This window comes from Parus major, chromosome 14 (genome assembly GCF_001522545.3).
Source record: "Parus major isolate Abel chromosome 14, Parus_major1.1, whole genome shotgun sequence".
Lineage (NCBI taxonomy): Eukaryota > Metazoa > Chordata > Aves > Passeriformes > Paridae > Parus > Parus major.
In genome coordinates this window covers 10,129,560-10,156,871 of record NC_031783.1, presented here as the reverse complement: position 1 = coordinate 10,156,871, position 27,312 = coordinate 10,129,560, and the positions used below count along the sequence as shown (strand labels likewise).

The 27,312-nt window shown below is 42.6% G+C and overlaps 1 protein-coding gene across 3 annotated transcripts in view; it reads right to left on the bottom strand.

Annotated features, from left to right (window-relative positions):
• The window catches only part of FAM20C (FAM20C golgi associated secretory pathway kinase), a 57,584-nt gene that overhangs the window by 8,868 nt on the left and 21,404 nt on the right, over window positions 1-27,312 (bottom strand). For all 3 annotated transcript variants that reach the window (XM_033517885.1, XM_015642978.3, XM_015642979.3), the window contains 2 exons: window positions 4,334-4,426; window positions 2,502-2,617 (listed from right to left, as the gene is read on the bottom strand). In XM_033517885.1, coding sequence (XP_033373776.1) covers window positions 2,502-2,617; window positions 4,334-4,426 — 209 coding nt within the window. The remainder of the gene's footprint in view (window positions 1-2,501; window positions 2,618-4,333; window positions 4,427-27,312) is intronic.

Genomic DNA, 27,312 nt, shown 5'->3' with positions numbered 1-27,312 from the left:
GATTTTAAGAGCTCTGTGTGTGTGTGTGTGTGTGTGCATGGAGAGGAATATTTTGCCAGCAGGCACCAAGCATCCCCAGGACCATTAATTGTCCCTGAGCACCACTGGGGATGGAGATGCAGTGACAGAGCCACCTGAGAGGGAGCCCAGAGGAGCCTCTACAGGCATAGCCTGGCTCATGCTCATACCAAGAGGTCACACCTCAATCCCTCACCTTTGGAGGCAGCTCCCCCTCAAAACCAACTGACTCAGCTGTCCTTCCTCTGCCAGAGGGGCAAGTCAGCCTTCCCCAGGCTCCCTGTTCCCTCCTCATCCTCACCCCCCAGAGCACGAGTCTCAACCCAGCACCCTGCTCCTCCTTCTCTGCCCTCAATCTGCTGCCTGAGCTGCCTGCTGGGCTTGTGAAAGCTGTTTCTAAAAGCTTAATTTAGGATCTTTGTTATTTTTTCATTAAGCATTAATTAATGTCTGCCTTTTAAGGTCAGTGTGAAATACAAGACGGAGGTTGGGCATATGTTAATGAGAATCTGACTAATTAAACTGGGGACTTGTAGGGAAGAACTCTGACAAGTAACCAACGTGATTTAACCAAAGTATATTGATTCAGGAAATGTAAAATGGAAAGAAAAATTAATTGCTTAAGCATTTTATTCTCCAGAAAAGCCTGATTCATAGTTAATCAAATATTTTAATTGAATTTATCTGAGACCTCTAAATAAATTTGAATAAAGGATTATGCTTGGATGTCTGGAATTTCATAATGGCAAGATAAAGATCTTCATCCAAACTGGCAGCCTTAACTCTGTATTACCCTGCTCTGGCTGCTGTAAGCTGCTCAGTACTTGAGAACAGTGTTGTAATTCTCAGAAATCATTCAAGTTCACCCCTAAGTCTTGAAATATAACCTAGGAAGACTAAAAATAAAGCAAACCAACTAATGCACATCTTACTTGCCAAAATGGGAATGAAATGGCTCATGTTTAAAGTGAGCCAAAGCATCTTGTGGACAGTCAAAATATTTTTTTGCCGATTTTTGCACATTTTTACCTACAAAATTCAAGCCAAAAACCAAGTATAGAGAAACAAAGAGGGAGAGAAACCAGCAAGGCAAATACAGAAATGTGTGTCCACCAGGTTTGGTGAACATGTATTGTCAGCATAACTGTATATGTAAAATTGGAGTGATAATACTGGGTAAAATGAAACCTTCTGTGATTATGTAACGTATTTTACAAGTCAGGTTCCTGGAATAAATAACTGTCTGCTCAACTGTGTCCTCCAGAGCTGAACATAAAGATGAAGCTAAAAATAACAGCTGTAATAATGACTTTACTGGGGATCAGAAAAGTGTGATAAACATTTTAAGAGCAAAAGCTTGGCAATGACAGGGTTCTGGTTTCTAGCTAACAGCAATAAATTACAGTTACATTGGGAGAAACTGTAATTAAGTCTTTGGATCTCGAGTTTAGGGATCTGGGATAAACAGCTTCTGGCCAATCATACTCAGAGCAAGGGAGAGATCTCCAGAGGTTTCTGCTCCAGATTGCCTCTTACACAAGTCACCCTCAGTTCAGCAAAGCACACTTGCACTCAGCTGAAACAATAAGAGTTAAGCTACTGGAACTTGGCACTGATTTCATTTGAACCTATAACCTATAAATTCCATATGCAAGAACAAACTTAAACATTATTTCTGTGCCTTAACTCAGAGCCCTAATTTCTCCATCTCAGCATCCCAGATGTTGAACAGAGATGCTGCCTCTTTTTCCCAGCTTTTGCTCATTTTTCCCTATTCCAGTTGTATATTACAGTGAGCAGGATAGGGTTTTACCCTGTGCTTGTAAAATTCCCACCCTGTGGAGCTCCATCCTTGACTAGGTCCAGTCAAAATGTTATCAAAGACTGAAGAGTGAGTGGTATCAGCTTCTGGGTCAGGCCTCGAAGACAGAGTGAGGACTGGGAACAATTCAGGTCACTTCTAGCCCAACAGAGAATTTGAGCTGGAAGTGGGATATATTACACATCTATTTTCTGATTTTTTGTCCAAACTCTTGTAATAAAACCTGAATGGCTCTGAGAAATTAGGTTTGGTCCTCCAGTCAAACCCAGAAATAAATGCATCTAACCAACAGAAGTGACAGATCACATTGCAGCAGGAGAAAACCCCTGGATAACTAATGGGCTGGGTAATAAGGTTTTGGGTAAACTGAGAGCACCAGAAAAAATTGCCTTAGAAATTGTTCTACATAAAACATTTGTTGAATGCATTGCTTTGGCGAACATAAAAGCCTCTCTCTGCAGATAATTTGTCAAGGGGAAAAGGCACTCAACTCAAAACAATAAAGTCCTCTTTGTAAGCTATGTCTCCACATTTATTTTTATTCAAAGGTCTAGAAGACAGTTTTATTAGAAATATCGGAGCAATTAAGCAATCTACACATCGTTTCCTTAAGTATGTGTTCAGCAGGATAGAGAGAATAGAGTGTTATTTCCAGGACTACCTGGTGAGATGAAAAATGTTCTCCACAGCTTCTTGTCACGAGTAACATCTCGTATCTCTCTCGTCATGTTAACCAGTCTACCTGCAACCGGGGGCACGCGCCGGAAATCCAGGATCCTGCAAGAGGGAGAAAAGACATCGTTTATGTAAGGGATTAAAATGTAATGATAGTTATAGGTTTTAGGAAGCTTCATTACACTCTGAAGGCACATTTATCTGTGGTCTTTAAGGAGTATAAAGACCATCAACTTTAAACTGGATAATTCCTCATATAATGTATTACAAAATATGTCCTGAATATGATGAGCTCTGCATTGCTGATGTAGTATGGAGTAAAATACAAGAAAAGTATGGAGGGTATTGTTCCATGATAAAAACAAAGATACATACGACTCCAAAAACCAGAGACAGCAAAAATTTATTTTTTTACTTTGTGCTACTTTATGGTTGTTATGACATACATTTGCTCACCAGTTTTTTAAGTGACTTGGGGAATGGGATTTCAGCCTTTTTCTTACATAAACACCATGTAATTCTTTTTCTGACAGCCTTAGTATGTGTTTGATTTATTTCCTTCTGCTCCTCTCTGTTTTAATACCCTTATACTAACCTAAACAATCTCCCTGAGACCAAAAATCTTCCCATGGGCAAAGGCTGGGAGAAGAGCCTCTCCCTACCCCAAACTCCCCTGCCTTCACAGATCATAAAAACTTTCCCAAGAAGCACTGCTATTAGATACAGTAAAAGAGCAAAGATGCCGTGCAAGGTCTCCCCATAGGCAGGATTTTTATATCCACTGTCTGCTGTTCAGATTTTCTACATTGGGTAGCAACTGCTTTTCCTGCTCAGTGTGTGGATATTTAACATACCCCCTGTAGGAACTCCACTGATGCTTTTTTCTACAGCACCATCTGCTTAAAACGGCAATATAAAACATAAAGCAGAAGGGATCAACACCAAGGTCAACAAAAATAAAATGGAGAAGATCCTTGAAGGATCTGATCAGGATTGGCTCTAAATGGCAAATCTACCCTGTGCCACCCACTGACACATCCTCATATCCCAGCCATCATCCCAGAAGGCAGAAATGCTACACAAACCCCCAAATAATTTGATTCCCCAAAGCTTTGCACTTTTGAAAGGATGTTTCTTGGCCATTCCCAGTGTGAAAGATGCTTCAGTGAAATACTGTTGTTTCCAGATTTACTGTAAATCACTAATTAGTAGTTCCCACCTGTAATCTGGGCAGGCAGGGTGGGCTGCAGTCTTGGGGTATCCACCATCCCCTGCACTAACTCTGGAGGGGGGACACATTCAGCAACAGGAGCATGAGATGACCACCACTGCCCTCTCCTTCCCACTGAATATGCTCCTGATGTAGGACAGTTCCAGCTTCTTGCTGTGAAACCAGAACTTCCATCTCCATTACTCCTCTCTGAATGCTCACACCATTCCCTGAGTCTCGTTTGGATCTCCATGCCCTGAGCTAATTGGGGTGAGCCAGATTCCCATCACACTAACGTGACACTTTCCCTGGGAGATGGGTCCTCTCCATATCTACTTGAAGGTCACAGGGGAAATTAATTTTTCAGCTTCTCTTCAATATAACTTCTCTTTCTTTTTGAGAATTACTTATTACAGGTTTCTCATTTCCAGAGTAAGTCTCATTTCCTAATTATTAACTTACTCTTTCATCATCTGCCATTTCATTTATTCATGGCATTTGCCCACCTTTGTTCCAGTTTCCCCTTTAAAAAATAATTCAGTAACAGGAATAGCCAAGTGCAACTCATCACAGTATTTCCCCTTTTAAAGCAAATCCGTTCTACTTGCCTGTCCAGATGAAATGCTGCTATTTCTGCATTATGTCTCTCATAGTCTGAGAAGTAAAAAAAGTCAGGCGGGGTTTCTTGTTCTCTGGTTTGCCTGCAAAGGACAACAAGGGAAGTGTTTTAATGAAGGGTTAGCATTGCTAAGGAGCAGTGATCAGCCATCAGCGTGCTGTTCAGGAGATTTGTATTGTTTGCTTAATGGAAGACCTTTAAATACCTCATTTGTGCAATATTTGCCATGCAGCCTTCATTTTATCTTCTTTTTTAAGCTACTCTAACAAAAAAATAGGAATTCAAGACTTGTGCAGGCAGTGTGCTGTCACAAAGGTGTTCCACTCAAATTCCTCGCTCTATTTAACAAGATCTGTTTTATCACTCTCAAACATTTCATTAGCGATAACGGTGAAGACAATGTCATTTCATTAAATTATCATTAACTGTAATTATGAAATTTCCAAAAGTAATAACATTTTTCTTTCATCTTTGGCAGCCATGCAGCTCCCATCTAGAATATGCCTCTCCCTTTGCATTACTTAGAGCCAAAAGTGACATGTTTTTCTCATTTCAGAAGGAACAGGATCATTGCAGTTTGATGACCACGACACTTGTCATGTTTCAAAGAACATTAGCAAGACTGTGCTTGAGAGAGGATGCAGAGTTTGTTGTTTCTTCAGTTTAAGAACTAATAAAAAATGTTATTCTGATAGGAAGGCTGGAAATAGGAAGGCTAAAGCTTCCACACTACAGTACATGGAAAATACAAAGCTCTGTGTAAGAGAAAAGCAAATCCTGTCTCACTCAAGGCAGCTTCCAGTCCTTTTGGATGGAGCACAGCTCAAGCAGCTGACCAGTGCAACATTTGTGTCCCACCTCAACCTGTTTTGAAGTCCTCAGAGGGAGATAAGCACAGCAAAGCTGCCTGCAGAGCATCTGCAAGGGAGGACAACTCTCCAGAAGAGGAAAACAAAGCTCTTTCTCACTCCCTGCTGTCACAGGTGGCCCAGCTGACAGCTCATGTGTCACTCGTGCTGCCTGCTGGCAATTAAAATACAGCTTCTGCACGGGGACCTTGGTGCATGAGAGGCTTTGGGGTGGTGCTGGTGCAGAGATCAAACCTCCACTGAAGTCCTAATTTTGGGTTTGTTGAGGACTGGAGCTGTGTCCACCCACCACTGTGACTACCAGAGCTGGTCTCTGCCCACAAATCCACCCGGGGGCTCTCCAAGTTGCTGGAGAAACCAAATGAGTCTTGTGGGCTTTGACTTCATGAGGACTTTGCTGTGCACCCAACAGGGTGCCTGATATCCCTTCTCAGACATTCTTTTTTATATTAACATCTTGGCAAGGTACTCTATCTTACCCTAAATGATGAACAACATCAAAGTGTTTGTGTCCTGTAGAACTCAAGGTCAGAGAGGCCTTAACCAGCCCAGTGATGCTGTGGGAAAACAGCACTGACCACTGTCACAGCAGAGGTCATGGAAGTGGCCAACACTTGGCAGAAATCCTGCTAGGGAGCTGCTCTGGCCACAAAGGGTTCACGAGGACACAAGCTAAAAGTGAACCTGGCATTAAATAAAAAGTAATATTTTGCTTTGTCTCCATAAGCAACGCAAAAGGGCAAGGAGTACACCCACAAAGAGGAACAGGGGAGAGCAGAACCTCTGGCATGCCACACAATGCACTTCACAGTCAGGAGTTAGGAGAGCTGCAACCTCATCCTGCATATGCTCCTAAAAAATGAAGGAATGAGCCCTGAATATAAATTCAAAGGAAAAAAGATAAACCTGTTTCTGCTGGACATAAAATCACATATTGGCATGTAGCCTTCCCTCCTCTCCAGATTTTTAAGAGTTGATTTCTTCAACAAGTCCTCACCCCAAGATTTCACAAACTCTACGCACATCAAGCACAGCTGATAAGGTGCAGAAAATATTATTAATTAGCTAATCAATGCCATCTGCTTTTTATCTCCCAGGCACTTTAAAAGAAATCACAGCTGTTCATTTATGAGAAAACTTTGCTCCAGAAAATCAGACTTAACTGAGGGCTGGATCTCAGCCTTGCAAGAACAGCCCTGCCCCAGCCCAGCTCCCTTCCACTGCTCCCTGTGCTCCCTGCCACCCCTGGAAATGGATGTGGATATTTTTCATTTGGGAGTAAGCACAGCTGTCCTGCAGGCTCAGGCTTGTTTGTACATATCTTCTTGCTGTCATAATGTATTATTAAGTGGTAGCACACCGTCCTAAGAAAACAATGAAACTGATTGCCCTAAAACCTTCAATAATGGACACCAAATCCACAGTGCAATCTAGACAATGGAAATACCAGTATTTTTGAACCAGATGACACATCATGAAACAAACTCCCAAGTTTCTTCAGAGCTTAAGGTGCTTCCTTCTACAAGAAACACTCTACAGCCACTTTCCATATGGTCCATGCACATGTCCAACACATCATACCCACTTCTCTGCCTCTTGAAAACATCCTGTTATTCAGAAAGTAGACTGGAAGGAGGATTTACCAACCCCCCAAGATTCTTGACATCCCTTATATTCCTCTGCAGAGCTCTCCAGAACAAAGACGTAGCAGATACAATCATGAAGCCCTTTCCTGAAACAACCTTGAAATAGCCTTTGTGCTGACTTTCTCCAATCTTCCACAGATATAAAAGAAACTTAATACTTTGGATCTGATATTAACTAGACAGATTTTTATTCAAGCCGACATTTATTTTTAATTTGATGTCTGCAGCAGTACCTGAAGAGGTTCCTTGGGAGTTTCCCAGCCAGAGCAAGCTGCCATCCCAGCACGTGTGTGGATTGTAGCCCAAGATACACAACTGAACTTATAAAGCCACGTGAGTCTAACAGAGCTCTGAACCAATGCCATTAACAGACTGATATGAGAGTGGCTTTAAGTGTTAAAGGGCACCTACATCATAATCTAGAATTTTGACTTTATCTAACTGCATTGATATATAATTTTATGTTATCCATGTTAAAAATTGCATTTTTTTTTTTTTTTAACTGTCCACAATCTAATCAAGCCTGTTTGTTGCTAATTCTTCTAATGACCTATTCTGATGTAAAAATCAGAGAGGTGGAAGATCAAACTGCTCTCAGCAAGTCCAATCAGTTACTCCAGCTTTGGATCATGGTCACTGGTCTTCAGTCACTAAGTGACAGGCTGGGAAAGGGGAATGAACTCCCAGACCCTTCCAGGTCAAGTAAAACATCTTTTAAAACAACACTGGAACTGATCCACCCCACAGCATGTTTTAAATCAGAATTCCATTTTAAAAGGGGGAAAAAAAAATCCACCCCCACCTACAAATCAATTTGGTTTTATCACCTGGAGGTTATTGTCTAATAAAATGACACATACAACGAGACCCTTGAGCAGACACTGACATGCTGAGCCCTCTGCCCCCAGCACACACTTTTGAGAGACTCTGAATTCCAGTGTGAGCTCCTCAGTGCCAGCAGTGCCATCCCACACCAGGCAGGGACAGGTTCTGCACAGGTTGCAGACGGTGGGAGAGGATTTCTGGCAGCAGCTCCTATTTTGCAAACAGTTGGAATCTGGTGATCCTCTCTTTGGAGAAGGATTTGGCAGATATTTATAAAGGCAGGCTGGGAAGCTCTGGAGGAGAGACAGATGGAGGTCTGTTGATACTGCACACAGTTAAAAATTACACTGTGGCACCAGCCCAATTACAGCATGAGGAAAAGACAAATCAGCACCATAACACGTGTAGGGAAGAAATCAGAACTAAGGGGAAATCAAAGCCCATGAAGATTTTCCCACCATGGCACAACTCAGAAAAAACATAGGAAGCAAAGAATGATTTTAAACAGGACAGGGACATGATTGTGTTGACACAAGACAAGATGCAACTGTGATCTGATCCAGTGGCTATAAAAATGAGTCATGCTAACAAACAGAAGAGAGAAAGCTGCTCTGATAAATGAACAGTCATGAATAAATCTGGTGAGTTAGCTCCATTCGAGCTCTAGTTTGGACCTGGTTTGCTTGAGTAGTATTTGAATAAATCAACATAGTGATTTGTGTTCAGAAAGTATAAAGTATAAAGTCTTAAACTTCTCTTCAATGTTTCTGTAAATTTTTTATTTTTTTTTTCAATTGCTTGGTCTTGCAGCCTCAACATTAATAATATCTCAGGATTTTTTTTTGCTGTTCATGAACCAAATCACCACAGGGTGACTGCAGGCTCTGCAGACTCTCTGGCATTTGAGAAAACAGCATTATAAAAACGAAACCCTTACCATGGAAATCTGTATTTAGTTTCCAGGATCACTAGCATACACCTGCCTAAACTACCAGGATTAATACCCACAAGGGCTGTGCATTACTCGAAAGAATCCTGCTCAGTGCCAGACTTCCTCTGCTCTGGAGGGGCTCTATTATCTGTATAGCAGCCAGAAGGATAGAAAATAGGGCAGAGAGCCCAAGGTGAGCTAAGTGTTATCCTGACAGACACATGATCTCTGCAGCCCAGAGACGTCTCTGAGACACCTCTGGTGTCAGACCCACATCCCTGAACTAATGAGAGGATGTGCTGCTGCTTGGAAAACAGCTCCTTTTAAACAGGTTACCCTCGTGTTCTGACACATAATCAGGGGAATCAGCCACTGGGATTAGGCATGATTAGGGAGCACAACAAGGAGCTTTGCTGCAGCAGGGAGCGGGTTTGCTTGGGTCAGGCCATTCTGCAGACAGAGCCTCTGCCTGACCCAGCCAGGGGAATTGGGCAGCAGCAAATTCAGAAAGAGATATAAAGCAGAGAGGCTTTGTAATTGCATTGGCAGGGACAGGACTAACACTGATAAGAGCACAATTTGGCTATCAGAACAGATAACAGGAGATTAACGGGGTCTACCCACAGCTAGATGTTGCTATTCTTCTCCTTTGGAAAGCAGCTTTCCTCTCTTCCTGTGGAGCACTTAAGGTGTTTGAATACCTGTCCTGAAGCCCAGTTGCAGGCTCAACAGTTCATACACAGTGTTAGCTAAATGATAAAATATAGCTAATACAGGACTAAAAGGATAGTTAATACGAGACTAAAAGGTGGCCACTCAGCAGTTTGCTGCTGTTTCAATGATTTTATGGCCTGGAATGGACTTGGGATTTTTTTGTATTTGGAAGCTCCATAGGCAGCCCCTTGATCCAGCACACCACTGAAGCACAGATGCTCCATCAATTCCAGAGTGCCTTTCTTCCAACACAGACAGGCATGAAATCTCCCAAGCCCCCACTGGTGAACTTCTTCTTTGTCCTAATGGAAAACTCAGACTGAAAGTCCGGTGTCTGCTTGCAAGATTTTCTCCCTCCCTCCCCTCCATACAACACTTATGCCAAATTGGATTGTGCAGCAGGAGGATCTAGAGTGCCCTGAGATCATCTAAAGCTTATTATTCTAAGTGAAGGAGGCAGCCCATGGGAAAAAAAAGGTCTCTCTGAGGCAGCTGCAGTCCTTAGGAGGGTACTGAGATTTTGCACGCAGAGTTGTATCATCTGGGAGGGTTTTCAATGCACTTGGCACCACTTAGAACAGGTGGAAAAAAACGGCATTTAATTTTATAATACATTTTAATGGCTGAGTAAGTCCTTAGGATGAGAAATGATACTGCTAATGCAGCTACATCTACAGTAGCAGAGATATCTGGTGCCTGTTTCTGACTCCTTATGGAGCCTTGGCAGCTGATGGCTCTGGCTTTATCAAAGCATTGTGCTACAAAGAGCACTCCCAGGGACAATAGGAGCTGTTTACAAGAGCAGAATATGGGCCAGAAAATGAGTGGCCAACGCAGGAATGCAAAGACATGCAGTTTGAGTGGTACAGAAAGGATGTTTGGCCCGTTTCACCACTATCAACCAAATGACAATATGGGCCCCTGCAGGATATTCAGGCTCCTCCAGTTTAAGTAGCAGCTCTGCAGCTCGAAAAAATGAGAGAGTATTTACTGTGGCAGAGAGACAGAAATTCGCTCAGGGATGTGATAGCAATAGGAATAATTAGCAAACTGCCAAAAGGATAAATACCCAGATCATGCTCTTGCGTGCCAGCCCTGGAGTGCTTTTCTCCTGAGCAGACGGAGAGAGCTTGACAACAGCACATGCTCAAGGACCAGTTAGCTTAATATAAATCATAAACTTCCTATGCAGAGAATGGCAGTAAGCTTCTGAAAGCACATTTGTATATATAAATATCATGTTACCTGGCACAGAAGGACAGTGGGGGGAAGACAGAGAGAAAATCCCCAGGGAAACAACATATTGAGGTGGGTTTTCTTTCTGTTTCCAGTGGAAAAGCAAAAGGAGGCGCGGGAGGTCACCTAGCCCATTCCCTGGCCCCAGGGTGAGATCAGCTAGAACTAAACCATTCTTGACAGACATTGCTCTAATGTTGATCCTCAAAATGTACTTTTGTGATGCCACAGCTACAGCCCTCTCATGCTGGCCTTACTCCCCTGCTTATTTCCAGCCTTGCTCTTTCTTCTCCTTCCATGATCAGGGTAGAACCATCCCAGAGACACCTGCTGCAGTTGATGTGAGTGCCTTTCTGAGGGGGGCCACATGTGACAAACACACCACAACAACTGGCTTCCATTCCTGAAAAGAGCATCCCCAAGCCACGGCCTGGGAACAAAGCCTTAATGCCCTGAGACCACAGATACCTCAGCTCAGAATCCCCTTCTTTACTAAGCACAATTAATTTATTTTTAACTCATTAAAAATCCAACCCAGAGACCTGAAAGCCTATTTTAGGCTTTGCCATTAAAACCAGCAATGTTGCTAGAAGACAAAGAAGCAACCTCTAATTCCTCTACACAGCTCAGGGCATTTGAGAAAAGGTTGTGAAAAGTCAGTCCCTTGCTAAGAGCAGCACCAGTGAAAGCTTCCTGCCATCCCATGCACTAGATGTCTACATATATAAATATATATATATATATACATATATATATATAAAAGCAGATTTTCACCTGAGCAAAACATTGAGTTACCATTCCTGCCTACACAAGCAGATATGAAACGAAGGGATGAATAATCAGGGCAAATAATATGATCCAAGAATATGAAGAATTCTTTTTATTCTCCACTAAACTATAAAAATAATAATACACCCAGACATTTCCCTCTTTTTGGGGACTTTTCTGTTTCTTTTAGTAGTATTAATATCTCAAAATGTGCCTTCTCTATACTGTTGCCTTTACTGACATTGTGCTGACAGTCAAGTCAAGGCATAATCTCACCAATCATCATTTCATTGTCTACCAGCTCAGAAGAATAGCTCTTTTTTCATTCATTCTTTTGTGCTTTCAAATGCATAAGACATGAAGAGAATTTCTGATCAGCACAAAACGCATAAGAGTTTGATCAACTGGGAAAATTTCCTTCAGCAATTCAGAATATTACTTCCAGCTCTGCCCAGTAAGTAGCTGTCTGTCACCACAGGAAAGGCAAATGGCAAAAAAATCTAATAGTGTAAGCACATTTGTCAGGATGTGTTCCCCACCTGTGCTTTTTGGTGTGACAGCCACTGGTCCCCTTCCTGTCCCCTGGGAATGTGGCTGAGGAGATGGGGTGTGCTGGGTGCTGAGCTCTCAGCCTGATCAGAGCTCAGATTCACAGGCTGTTGTGATTCTTATTCTTATTCTTATTCTTATTCTTATTCTTATTCTTATTCTTATTCTTATTCTTATTCTTATTCTTATTCTTATTCTTATTCTTATTCTNTTATTCTTATTCTTATTCTTATTCTTATTCTTATTCTTATTCTTATTCTTATTCTTATTCTTATTCTTATTCTTATTCTTATTCTTATTTTCTTATTCCTGTTCTTATTCCTGTTCTTGTTATTACTGTTTAGGAGGTGGCTGTAAAGAAAGCCAAAGGAAATGCTGCTACAGAGCAGGTGGGCTCCAGAGAGTTGAGCTCCAGTGCTACCCAGCTCCAGATGGATGTACAGAGTCATTTACTGTATAATCCAGCACATACAGCAATATCTAACATTGCCTGCTGTGGTTTGGACATGATGTGCCCAGACAAGCAGGATCACTCTTTATAACATTTGCCTGTATTTCCCCAGCACCCTGCAAACACTAGTGAAGTGCTACAGTGATATCTTTAAGGAATTTTTGCATTTAAAAGCCAGGCATAGTGTTAGAAAGCACACAAGTTTAAGAAACATTTGAGGTAAGATGAGTTTTTCCAACATTATGGGGCTGATCTCAGCTGCTTTATGGCCAGCTGAAGTGTGCATTTCCAAAATCAGAAGCTCAGGTCTTCATACCCTGATTTAGAGAAGCCTTGCCTGCCCAGGGAGCTCAGCAGGAGGGTTACAATTCATACTGGAGCACTGATTGCACAGGAGGCAGCACACACACCCAGAAATTACAGGGGTGCAAAGGTGGGACTCTGGCTGCAAACTCATCTTTGTCTCCCTCCTTGAGATGCTAATGGGAAGAGGGAATGTAGAGAGAAGATGAACACTGATGCCACAATGGCTAAGTGGCAGTGCTTGTTGGGTAGAAATGGTTTTCTGTCATCGAGAACAAGCAGGGCTTGCACAGAAAAACAAATGAGTCACAGCATGAAAAGAAAGGCAAGCTCTGGGAAGCTCCTGTCACTAATTTACTCTGCAGATAAAAAAAAATTCTTGACCCAGAAATACGGTTTGGTTCATCCTTGAGATAGAAACCTGACTTGACATACACAAATTGAAAGATTAAAAGGTACTTGACAGCACAACAAAAGAGTTCCCAGCGCCAATGTTAACATGGTCAATGCTGTTGTCACAGCAGGGAGAAAAAAAACCTCACAGCAATTAAAAAAGCAGGAGATGTCATTAATGAGGTGTTGCAGTGATATTTTGTATCTTTTTAAAGACATCTTCATTAAGAAATTATATCATCAATAATATTTTCTGTCCCTGCATGGTCTAGATTTCTTTGTGCTCTTAAGCAAATGGTGTGAGCATTTTTGCCATGCCAAGCCCATGATATCTGTCATCTTTCCCCTTTATTTATCCCTTTGAGGCTCCACTGTAACATTGTCTGCTCGCCACAAACTGCAAACGTGAAAAAATGATACAGCTGCAAAAACTATTTTTGAAAAACTGTCAAGAGCAAACAGAGCTCCATGTGAGCCCAGCTACCTGCAGCATCCCTTCAAGAAAAAGGCTGCAGAGTATTTTAAACAGAGGTTTTTCAATATACAACACTTCTAGAGGTCTGAGAGCACAGGAGGAAAAAATATGTGTAAAATTAGAAGTCTGAAGCATTTCTTCAGCCCTGAGAATGTTATTTAATATGTCTGGGGTCATTAAGGGTAGGGATTTAATGGAACAAAAACATTAAACATATTAGAAGCATAGCAGAGCTCAAATTTCTTTCAGCTTTTTGGATTTTTTCTTCTCACTGTACGTGATGTATGTGCCCATTGAAATTCCTGGGCTCACAATAGGTTTATAGGTTGGAAAAAGTAATTACTCTGAGTCTGATGTATTGATACATAATTTCTTCCTTTTTATTCATGAGTTTCCTTGCTGTCATTACGAGAACCATGAATACTACTAAGTTTGTCCTCAAAATCTCCCAGGAAGCAGGAAAATATTAGCCCCGTTTTTCAGCAAAAACTGCAAAAACATGGAGCTATTAAGGATTCAGCTCTGCCCTGAGCGAAGCACTCGAGCCTCATTAAGCACATGCTTAACTTTGGGCACACATATAGCCAGTGAACTGTGTGTGTCCTTGACAGTCAAGCACAGATTTAATCCTTCCTCCGAGCTGTTTTGTGCTCAGCACTTTGCAAGAGCGAGCCAGTGATCAGCACCAGATCCCCACAGCAGCTCTGGCCACTCAGCCTGCCCACTGCCAGACTCAGAACTGCTCTTTCTCCTTCTTCTTCTTCTTCTTTCCACCCCTGGCAACAAATTCTTTGGGAAAAAATCATTTTCCAAAAAGCATTCTGCCAAAAGCACAGGTCAGTTTGGCCATGGGCTTTGGTAGGCCCCAAATGTCGCCTTTCAGGCTGAGCCTGAGGCCTGCAGTCCCTTGCTGTGAACAAGACTCCTGGTGAGTGAAACGAGGCTCAAATCCTGCCTTCCAGTGTGTCTCCTGCCCCACACAAATACAAAGAGATCTAGAAAGGCTCAGACAACGTTTGAGAGCTCTTGTGCTCTCAAAATGCCTTTTGAGCTGTGCCAGGTAGAGGAATGTGCTGAGGGGCCACAGGGCAGTACAAACAACGTGTATGAGCACAATGTACAGACACAACGTTCTCCTGTCTCTGGGCCAAAATTTGTCTGAACTTTGTATTGACACCACTAAAGGCACCACAGGGTTTTCACTCCCTATTCAGCACATTTGGCCCAGGCTCCCTCTTCCAATTAGTAGTTGAGAGTTTGAATTTCTGCACCCTGTGTCTCCCTCTCTCTCACTCATGAAGTGTTGCAGTTCTTAGTTCTTAAGATCATGTAACAGGCATAAAACCTATGGCTCAGAAGAATAAATAAAAGGATGCACAGGCTATGAAAGTGAAAAATCCTTTGAGATTTCACTGTGTTGTGTCATGGCTTACCTATGTATCTGCATTTATATAGGAGAGCTGTGCTTTCCCAAGGACCCAAAACCACCCTAAGAGCAAGCTCCCTCCTCCCTTCCCACATGCCCATGCACAAGTTCAAACACTTTTGTATTTCCAGATTAACATTCAAGAACTACTGGATACTGAACTGCACTAAGTGCCCAAGACTGCAGACAAATAACTACCACCAAAATCATTAATGGGACAGAGCCTACATAGTGTGTGGACCAATATTTAAAAAAAGGAGCATGAAATTCTTATTTTAGAGCTGCTTTACCAGCTATGCATATCAAAGTTTCAGTACAAAATAAGAAATAGGGGATCAGAGCATCTTGTAAAAGCTCCTTTGCAAACCCCAGACCTTCTGAGTGCCAGCCCCAGCCCCATACATCATTTTCCCTGAGAATGCCCCACAGAGAGGCCAGAGGATGCACTGGTGCCCCATCCTTCTGCCCATCAGAGGGGACTTTCACCCAAAGAACCAAAAGTTTTGCTTTTCAAGCTTGCTTCAATCCCACATCCTAAAAATCTTCCATAATTATGCCACTGAGGACAGCAGGCATGTGGTTACTGTGAGGTAATTGCTCCCCAGGACTGTGTGTTTCTAACTCCTCGAAGGTGTCATTCTCCAGTAAAGCACACACACCTCTGAACTCGCCTTCCTGCTGCTGTTAACATTCCTTAACTAGTGGCAAAGGGTGATGTGCCTCTCTGAGCTGGAAAGGAGGAATAATAGCCTTCCTCTGACTGCTTCATAGTTACAAAAGGAAAGGGAACTGCTTTGATATGGTGTGGTTATTTCATTGCTCTACTAAAGCAAACTATGCAACCTCTCTGTTTCCTCATTTATTTTATTTTAACTCCTGCCTCATTACCGCTCCTGTCAGCAACACAATCTCTGTGAAGAGTGCCCAACTTATTCTTTGCCCTAAGCTGGTTCTGGAGTTCGTGGGTAGCCCCTCATTTTCTCATGTGTTTTCTTCCCAACCAGAATTTTGCCTAAACAAGGAATATGGAGCAGCATGTTGTTGCTCGCCATTCCCCAGCTGAGCTCTGGCACTGGCCCCATCCCTCTGCAAAGCCCTGCAGGTGATCAGTACACCTCTGAGGCTGATTTCCCTTCACTCACACATCTCCCACCTGGACTATTTCCATCTGCAGAAGGTTACATGTTTGGGAATGTGCTGATATCACCGCTTCCAGCGTTTCTCAGGGAGTTACTGCCTGGAGGCTGCCAAGGTGACTTACAAGTGCAAATATTCCTGGGTGCTCCTAAACCTCTCAACAACTTCAACATTCCTCAGCCTCAGTTAGAAGATGCTTTAACTTCTCAAGTAGAACACAGCCCTGGATGATCTCAGTATTAGCCTAAATGTTTCACTTCCTGGCCAAATTTGAGTTTGTTAACTCCATCTTCCTCAGCCTTGGTTGTTCATTTATTGCATGAGGAAGAGTGTACTGGGTTGGAAGCTTTTTTAGTACCCATTTCACAGAATAATCATGCTGTTTTACAAACCTATAAAAAAAACCCTTTCCTTTCCCTTTAAACTTCTGTTTTTCCAGGCTGGAAACATTCCCTGCTAATCCACACTTTATGTTAAGGGCACCACATAAGTCACAAATTACACTGGAAATTACACATCAGGGTCCTTTAAGCTTACAGCCATGTGCATGAAGTGTGGGTTCATGCTCTGCAGCCCACTGGGTTATTCCCAGGGGAAAATCAAGCCATATTAGCATCTTTTCCCTTTTCTCCACCTCCACTGAGAAGGAAGATTTTAATGTCCTGGCCTCCATGTGAGCCCTGCTGCTGGGGAGCTGCAAATACAGACCCTGCCTGCCACAGAGCATCATCCCTCTGCTCCTTTTATCCCAGTTATAGACACAGCATTTCAGGGGAAAAAATGGAAGTGCAGGCTTAGAGGAGAATCACTTAAAATGACAGTGGATGTAAGATTTCAAAAGGACTCAGTATTGGCCTAAACTGCACCTCTTAAATAAAATAAAAATAATTATAAAAAATTAGAAAAAGACCTATTGAAATCTCTGAAAAATATTCCATATGAAAAGACAAAGAGCAAAAGGATGTTACAGGAAGAACTCCCTGGCAGTGCAAGGGAAGGAAGGCTGTGGCTGGCTTGGCTGCTCAGGGCAATCACTGTTTAATATAAACATCTCCCATCGAGTGCAATCGTTCGGTGAACTCCCACGCTCGAGGTGCAGAGGAATATTCACGCTTGGTGGGTTGCAAAAATGCACCCACTCAGAGCTGGAGTGGAGATAAAGGAAGGGATCTGTGTGTGTACAGGCAGGGAACGCTTTCCTGTGGCTGTGCTGAGCCAGTGCTCTGTGTGAAACAGGTGTGCTCCCCTGCCCCACTCTTAGACACTCGTTCCAGCTAATTTAAAGCCTGTCTATGTTGAGAATGTTTGGTAAGATAAGGAGAGAATTCAATAAAGTGTGAGAAGGCTGAGAGAAAAAGCAGAGCTTAGAAAAAACAACATGTTAAAAAAAGAGGCAAGAGTAGAGGACAAGAGAGGGGAGGAAAATTATGCAAAAGATGTACCGTAAAAGCTTTAGTGAAATTATATTGTTGCCAGATTTTATTTTATTTTTTATTTTTTTGTGGAGCTGATTTATGATGTTCAGCTGCTTTTCTCTAATGGTGAATGTCTGGTTACCTCTCCTTGAAATTTTAGCTGTGTTTAAATGTCTACAAAATGTGAAACTTATCTACTGTATGTACAGTGTGATAGCTGTGTGTGCACAGCCCACAGCAGTCTGGTTTCAAAGATAGAATGATGTTTTTCCCAAAGCCAAGGACACCTGTATTTCATTTTTCCTACTGTGGGCATAAGTAAATGGCAGAGAAAGGCGATAGTGTGCTTTAATCATGGCACTTCATTGTCCCATTCCTGCAGCACTTACTGTTTCTCCTCTGCATTTGTTCCAACTTTCCTTCTACTCAGTGGAAGGTTCCCCATGAGTTCAAGGTGAACGAGATCAGGAAAGACAGAGCCAGCTCATAAACTGGGGCCTGACCTGCCTGTACTCAAACTTAAAGGGCAGTGAATTCATGGGAAAAGCTCCTCGAGGACTCCAGAGGATTGTGGAACCAATGCAGGCTCAACCAAACAACTAAACGAGCCGGCTTTGACAGCAAACACCCTGCTCCCATCTGTGCCTTGGCAAGGGGGACAGGAGACATAACCTCTGGTTTTAGCGTTTAGTTTGAATACATCCATGATATCCTCCATAGCTCCTGCCAATATCAAGGTGGATAATGCAGGATTAAGCAAGAGCAGGAGCTGAAGAATCTTAAATTAATATTGGAATTTCAACTCTGTCTACAGCACACTGTGTGTCTGGCACTTTCAGGACCTGAGATCTCAGATAGCAAAGAATACACAAGCCATCTTTTTGTGTTTTATTACAGGTCCCTTGAGTTCCCTCCTTAAGCAATCTCCAGTAGGCTGCTATTACCAAATGCCTGAGTAAATTCCAATAAAGTTGAGTGAAGATCTTCATTTCATCACAAATATTGGCAAGAATTAAACCTGTTTTTTTTTTCTTTTTTTTTCCCCTGTGCACTGTTTTCCATGCAGCTCACAGGCAGTGATTGTATTGACAGAACTACTCAACATCAATATGAATGTCAAGAAAGTATTACAGGATTAGTTACAGAAAGCCAGAGCACCTCCAGACTGAATCAGCTTACTGGTTCAAACAGGTGGAAGAGGAAACCAAAAGAAACAAAATAACATGTGGTCCTTGCTCACCTCCAGGAAAAGGAGGAAAATGACCCAAAAGTACAAAGAAGATTAAATTTGAAATCCCATTTTTTCATATATATATATATATACAGATCTTTTTAGTCACATCTTTAAAAATATTGGCTCTACTCTTTGATTTCCAGCATCACATACACTGATGGTGCACTGTTGCATTCTCCAAATGAGGGATTTCACCTACACACCCACAGTGCAGTCTGAGAACAGGGGATGAGGTGTCCCAGGAATGTCAGGGAATCATCTCCTGCTCCCACCACCCAGCTCTGGCAGGGGCAGAGGCCAGAGCAGTGGGGACAATGAAAACAAACAAAAAAAACCCACTATTTTCATAAAATCCTATAAAAATTAAACACTCGGTTGTTCTTAATCCTTTTCACCCAGAGGAGGAAATAAGAGGACAAATCAAGTGAAGTCAAGTCTTTTAGGGTATATTTCCAGCTACACCTTTTCTTCTCAGAACATGCAGTAAGTCTTTAAATGACATCCTAAATCCGATTGCCTTTGTAGCAGACCAGTAAGCCCCGTGGACAAATAGCAGATCTATTTTTGATATGACCTTAATAGTTAAATCCTGCCATTAGGTACATGCACACAGCTCCCAGGGACATAGCAAGACCTCCACTTCATCTTGCAGTGCTGGTTTTGCTCATGATTAATATTCAGTTCTGTAAGCTTAATGAAGACATTGTTTCCACTTATCTACAGGTCAGATGGCAATTGCAAAGCAACTTAGTTGTTAGATGGTTGTGGATTCCCTGCTGATATGTCTGATTATTTATGCACAATGTGCATTTTTAATAGATGACCATATTAAATTATATGCTTCTGTCTTATTATTTCATGATTTTTAATGGTTTTCAATTCCTTTTCTTTGTAAGAAAGAAGGAACAATGACTCATGCTAATGAAGTACCTATGTATCACATCTGCATCTTTAAAATGATTGGAATTTTCTTCTTGAGGCATATCAAAGACCGTTAGCTTGAAGTTGTTGATTTTTATCATGAAAATAAAGATGAGAAATAAGATTGAGGACTTTTTTTTTGTTTTTTTTTTCCCCAAAGGACAGAGAGATTTTTGAGATTTTTGAGAGATGCAGTCAGAACTTTTCACAGCAAGCCTCGTGCCCAGCTGAATTCCCTCCTGCACAAAGCTCCTTTGTGCCAGTTCCACCCAACTCCAGCTCTGATAAATGATCTTCTCCAACACCACCGGGCAAACACATGCACTCCACACAGGTACCACCTCAGAGGGATGGGAAAACCTGTCCTGGGTTGCCAAAGAACAATCATGGTCCACTTCCAGAGCAGAGCAGGTGGCTTCAAGCAGCCAAAGCCCATCTGAGTGCGCTGCACAGAGCTGGGAGGGAAGGAGGAAAGGCACAGAGACCCACAAAGCTGCTTTGTGGGAGTTTAAATCTGCGTCTGGGCTGTGACTCCTTGACCTGCAGTCACACAGGCAGCCCCTGGCAGGTGGATTTCAGCCTCTTCTCTGGGGCACAGAGCGTGGGGACACTGAGGTTTGAAAGGAGATCCAGCGGGAAAGGTCTGTGAATTGCAGGAGAATCTTCTCACTCCTTTATAAACGTGACTACTACTGTAACGTTATTCAACTAAAAATAACCAAGCCAGTTCTAGCTCCAAATGTGATCAGCCCATAAATAGTCGGATAAACTCCTTCCAGGCACATCATGTACTTGATTTCCATTTGCAACACGTACTAAAGCTCTGCTTATGCATAAGTAATGCCTACGAACTGGAGATGGTAAATTTTCCTTGTTAAACACACAAAGCACTCTCACCTTACAGAGCAGGGACACGGTGCTGCTTTCACACACCCTGTGATCTTTGCTGTCTGAGCACCACAAGAGCCACTGCTGGTTTTCTAGAGGGGAGATCTTAACACCAGAATTGCAGATTTCAAAAAGCAACATATGCTCACAGACAAAAGCAAGGCTGGGAGGAATTTGTGGGGACCTTACATTCCCAGAACTGCTTAAAAGAAGTTCCATTTTCACCTTGCTCATCAACTGTGTGTGTTTGGGGTGGTGGGGAGGCTCCAGAGCTCTCATTTTCCTTCACCTTATTTTGCATTTCCAAGTCCTAACCCTGGGTTACAAATTCAGAGCCACTTTGATGGATCACAGATTGGCTGCCACGATGTTAAGTTAAACAACAGTCTCATTCCACACAGTAATTACTGCAAACAATTTCATTGTCTAAGGGGTGCTTTGCAAGGTTATGCATTAGCTAATGCTGCTTCTGTCACTGTTCATCACATGAATATTCCCTTTACCTGCTGGGTCTGTGTGTGCCTGAAAGAACTGTGGCATTTTTAATGGCATAATTTCCTGGGATGAACTGAAAATCAGCACAGCATGGCCTGCATTATTTATATGCTGAGTCCTACAAATGGCAAGGAAAATACTGCAGATTTCCTGGAAATAAATATATTCATTATCCCGAAGCCTTGTGCACAGTAGACTTTATGTCACTGAAAGAATTTAATTACTACCTGAAAAACATCTTCATTTTGCTAGATTTGTAACAAATCTAGACACATTATAATTCAAAGACAAAAGACTCCTTACCCACCCAAAAATACCCCATGTTGATTAATGTAGAAACATGCCCTACTGTTGCTGCTAATCAGTAGAAAATTCTTAGTATTTTTACAGCATGAGATAAATTGTAGATTGAGCCAACTGGGAATACTAATGACAGAAGCCATAAAATATTTTGTAACATCAATTATGACTAAAGGAAAAGGACTTGCACCACAGATCAGCAGAATATTTTGCAGCCGTGCTTCATTTAAGACTGATTTCTGAACATGATTTGGGGGCTGATTTGCCAAGAAGAATGTTCAGGGATATGTAATTGGCAGCTCTGCAACTGTGGTGCTTCTGCAATTCAGCCGTAGCTGCAGAATCACCTTCAATGGGAGGCTGCAGGTCTGTGGAACCTGACAGATCACCAGACTCCAGCTGAGTTGTCCAAATCATACTGGATTCAATAATAAATGATCTGATTTTGGCTACAGCCTTAAGATGGTTATGTTACATTCAATCCTAAACTAAAAAGTGATCTGAAAATTAAAAAAAAAACCTTTTCCTAAAACTCAGATTTGTTTTCACATGTTCCTTATTGTTATGCCCAGACTACAAGCCTGACCACACTCCACAGTCAGATTCCAAGGAAATGCCAATTTCTGCCTTTTGACAAGTAGTTTTTAACAGAGGAGGCCATTATTTCCTGCTTTACACTCTGTCACATATTTGAAAATATCACTGTAACTTCAGCAGCTTTTAAAAGTTTTTAAAAACCTGCTTATAAGTATCCTTCCATCCTGATGGGATTGCTATTTTAAAACCAGAGATGATAACCAGAGAAATAAATTGAAATGGGGACTGTGACAAGGAGAAAAGTTACATAGCAAAAAGGAAAAGCCAGGCTCATATTTTCTTTCCTTCCTCTTCTCCTTGACACAAGAAATATTTCCTTGCCCCAAAATAAACTAACCAGCAGATTCTGAACCAACAAATTTAAAAGCAGCTGTCCTCCTCCTGGTTCAGAATGAATTCCCAAGAGTTATACACCACAGGAGAATAACTTCCAACCCAGATACCACATGTATTCCTCACACCAGCCTTGCTGCAGCTCTGCATTGAGGACTGACAATATTTGGTCACCAGGTGGTTAAATTAAATCTTTCCTCAACACAGAGGAGTTATCCATGTTCAGCCTACAGTGTTCCAGCCAAATAATGCTTTGCTAATGATGTCTGCAGTTAGATGACAAATCTAAGGCTATTTAAATTGCCTCAGCACATACATCCTTTACAGGCAGGGTATCCAGGTAACCATCCTAGCACGGCTTCAAGGTGGGAGGGAGAAAGCAAGAGCTAATTTCTTCAGCTAGGTGGAAAATTAGTCCTGAAGAGATCTGTCTGGTTTGTTATGGTCAATTTAAAGGAAAAAACGATTCAAAAATAATTGTTTCAAAAGAATTTTTAAGATATGAGGTTAGGCAAGAAAGGACAAAATGACTGTGTTTAAAAAATACAATAATGGCTGGTTTTGTTTCTGAAAAGAATTAAAATTATTTAAAGGCCCTCAATAGGAAGGTTTTCTGTACTCTAATACATGTCAGCATCAACATGCTTTGAATTCCAGGAAAATACCAGGGAGGAATGTCAGATGCTGCAACCAAACACCTTTATGTAAGTGTAATGCTAAATAAGATATAAAATACTGGGTTTTCTTGTCATGTTTTGTTTTTCCTGAAACAAGCTCAGCAATATTTTCCATACCTGGTGAAGGAAACGTTATTGCTGTATTAGATGTTCTTATGGCCCCACTTGAGTGATGTCTGTTGATGTCCTTGAACGCCTTTGAGAAGGTTTAGCTCATCTGTGATTTGATTTAGGTGGACACGGGGGATATGGAAACTTTTTTGTGTCCTGGCCTGGGCTGAGGCTTGTTCAGGGTCTCAGCAAAGGCTTCTCTGCCAAGAAGCCACGTGGAGAGGCAGAAGGTGGGACAGGCTCCCAGCCTCCACTGTGGTCTCTCCAGTTTGGCTGCCCTGGATATCTTTGGGCATCCTAAATATTTTAGGTAGGGGAAGGGGATTCCTCCAGCTGATTCACAGGCAGAAATGCTGGGATGAGACAAGAGACCACATTTTATTTCCTCTGCAGGCCAGGAAGGCTGCAGCATTTGACCCCCACACAAGAAAGGGGTGGGACAGGGAAGGGACCCTCAGGTTGCCCCATCCCAGGGGTCTCAGATGTGGATTCTGCCCTGGCACCTGCCAGCTGGGCAGGCTTCTGCCATTTGCCATGGCACAGGAACCACTCACACCCTGGTGCTGCTCCTCTCGTGATGCAGACCAGATTTTAAGTATTCACTAAATCTATTAAACAGGAAAATACAAACAACTTCTGATATTCCCTTCCTTGAAAACTATTTTGGAAAATATGACTCATTTGCTTCTCTTCTAAACAGGAGAAGTAATATTTTCCAGCCCTCCCTGAAGATCATTTAACTAGAAGCTAAGCCAGATGTAGAAACGCCTGCAAAGGTTTTCATTCCTTTCATTTAAAAAAAGAGAGAAAAAAAAAAGGAAAACTGTAAAAGAAAAGTCAAGGTATTACTGGGTTTTAAAGAACTGTTGGTCTTTTGATTATCCTTAAAATCAGATCAGATCACAAAGAAAACACAGCATATGACCAACTAGAGAAGGTCACATTGCAAAAGAATGCAGGTGGTCTCATTTTTTAACAGTGAATGCACAAATCTTCCAGCCACCAAACAGCCTCTCCTGGCTTGGCAATTGCCACATATAATATCTGATGAACTCTGATGTCTCACTGCTCAGGGATAAAATCCCAGCAGGCAGTGGCTGTAGGAACAGCTACACAGTCAGAGGGGAAAAAATCTTGTATTATTCCAGCAACCACTTATTTTATTCACCAGAATTAAAACCTCCTTCACAGACAAAAGTGGGGATTTTTTTTTTCATCCCACAAAGCAATTTTAGATTTCTATAGAATCATTCAAAAGCAATTAAAATCTTGCTTCTGTTGATGGATTTGTATTCCTTGCTCACAGTGATGTCAGGCTTTGAAATTCAGGGCTGTTGAGTGCAATTCTTTGGGGCTTTGGAGTCACTGCTGAGCGCCAGAAAATACATTCCTTAAGTTCACAGACACTAGATAGCTTTGGTAACACCAAAATAGTTTCAACACATGTAGCTTTTAAATCTAGAAGATATTGCCATAAAGAATTGGTGCAATATCAGGCAATTCAATGCATTTTTTAGGAGAAAGGAAGGACAAGAGAATCCAAAAACATAATAAGAGTACAATTAGCTAAGAGGGATCAGGGAGCTTTTCCAAACTGTCCTACTGCAAAAGTGACAGGCTTACACTGCCAGGGAAAATAAAAATAATAAATAAATACATAAATACATAAACAAATTAAAATAAAAAGATTAAAAAAAACCCCAAAACCAAATCTTTCAAAAACAAGCAAGTAAAAAACACAAACCCAGGATCTACATAAAAATTATTCATAGTCCTCATCCATTTAAAGGTCTGTGTTATTTAAACCAGATAGTGAGCCTTCAACAGCAGTGTTTGCTTTGGCATCATTCTGTATAACAAAGGAAATTGTTGTTAAGAATGTAATTCAGATGTCAGCAACAGGAGGCCGTTCCCAATTGCAGAGACACAAAATGGCAGGATTAATACTGCTGGGTCTGGAATTGCATCGGAGGGATGAGCACTGATTTACAACCCCAAATAAAAGGAGCCAGCTATGCCAAGAATAATGGGGGGGCTGGGCACCTCCTGCAGCCCAGGTACCATTCTGATCACTGAGAAGGTCTTTCTCCTGCCAAAGGATGCAGCACATAATAGCAAAAGTGTAGGGTTGACAATATTGGGCACAGAATTGTCCAGAGCCTTGCCAGAACATCAGCAAAGCACTGATCAGTGATTATGACTATTGGCTTATCAGCACCACTGATGTCTTACTGGCACTGGCATCACCCCAAGAATCTGTGTTTGTGGGCAAACAGGGAAATTTCTGTCCTTAGGCCACATTTAGACTACAGAATCGCTGCATTGTTGTTCCTTCAACAGCAAATGCAGCCAGAATTAGTGAAAGAAAGCTATAATCATGCTGCTGCCTGACATGGGAGATTGTCAGTGGTCACTAGAGCCCAGCTGAAGTCAGCAGGAGAAGCACTGCCCCTTGTGCTGCTGTTCTGGGTGCAGCTCAGCCCTTCAGCACAGTACAGGGCTGGAGAGCTGTGGGGAGGGAGGAAATTATGATGGAGTAAACAAGGAGACAGAGGCAGGACTGAATTCCTGTCCTAATTTTGGGCTTATGTAGCATGACCATTCCAGTAGGAGGGATGAGACAGGTGGAACCTGTGTCACATCAGACAGATCCTTTATCTTTCACAGCATCATACCCTACACAGCAGGGAACAAGGGAAGCCTGAAAGGCAACAACCAATACTTTATTTTTATTTTTTTTCCATTTTCCTCTTCCTCTAAACTGCAAGTAACAGATACAAATAGTTGCTCTCCTGCAAAACTCGTTTGAACTGTGGCTGCCAGGAAATGAAGGCACCTGATGGGGGCCTGTAAAAGGCTGTTCATTAGTCCTGCCTTCTTTATGAGCTTCTTCAGTCCCAAAGCCAGATGGGTGTGGGAATGCAGCAGAACAGGGGACTCCAGTGTTCAAAGAAATGACAGGATCCAGCCCTGCGAGGAATGCCTTCCCCATCCCTTCAGATTATGGGGTTAATTAATAAGAGTTAATTAATGATGCGTCAATCATCATGCAGTGCAAGCCTGTGTGAGGAAAGCTGCCCCTCAGGGTGATGAGCATTAAGTCCTTCCCCTGGAGAAAGTCCTTGTGACAATTTCTGAAGCCTCAAAGAGGATATTTTAATCCCTTTATCTCAGGATCCACTTCTCATAGGAAACCACCTAGCAGAGGTGGTTAAAAAAATAATTGCTGTGCTGCTGTCTTCAAGGTGAGTCTCTGGAGGACACAGGATGGTGGCAGGTGCCAGCTGGCCCCAGGGTGGAGCTCAGGCTGAAAGCATCTCAGAAACTGCCTTGTCCTGGGTGATGGAGGAGCAGGAGCCCAGGGCAGAATGTGGGGGTATCATCTCTGCTGTGAAACACCCCGTGCCCATGCCAGACATCCCCCAGGCCTGCTCTTCCCTGGGTAACTTCAGGAGGGACAGGCATTTGGACAGGAGCACCGAGGAGCTCTGCTCCCGTTCCCCTCTGCCAGCTGAGCATCCCAGGCTCTTGGCTGCCAGGACAGCCAGCCCATCTGCTCACATGGCACGCTGCCCGCTCACAAGTTGTCAGACAATTTCACGGGTGCCAAAAGAACCTGGACTTGAATAGGTGGCCTGGATATGCTGCAAAATCATCTCCTCTCTCTGACTGCTAACAGAGCAGGGCCTGTCTGTGCTCACGGGCTCGCTGTGGACTGGCACTGCCCCTCCACGCCGCAGCAGGAAAGCTCTGCCACGCTTCAGGCAAAGCATCAGTGTCCTGAGCGCTACTGAAGCACAGAAAAACCAGCTTCTCTACCAAAATACCCAGTGCATGCCAAGATAACTTCAAGGCACCATGATACCATTGGGCACAAAAGCCTGACTCTTGGAAGCAAAGCACAAGCGGAGCAGAAACCCCCGCAGCTCCCCATGGGCAGTGACAAGTAGGTCAGGCAGAGCATAAAAGGGAATGTTTTGGGCTAAAATCCCAGTTACCCAGCTCCTGCACCTGAGAGGCTGCAAAAAAAATATTGGAGCTGGCTCTGGGAATAGGAAAATTAGGCAGGCAATGGGAAAAGCAGACTCTGCCCTCCTGATGGCACTGGGTCAAGATGAAGGGACAGCTGCTGTCCCCACCTTTTCCAGGGCTGGCACAAATACTTCTTTCTGCACCCCATCCTCCTACTGCCAACAACCCCTCGCCCCACACTTCAGTCCTATGGAGAAAACCAGGATTTTGCTGCCAGTTATCTGCCACTGTCAGCCCAGAAG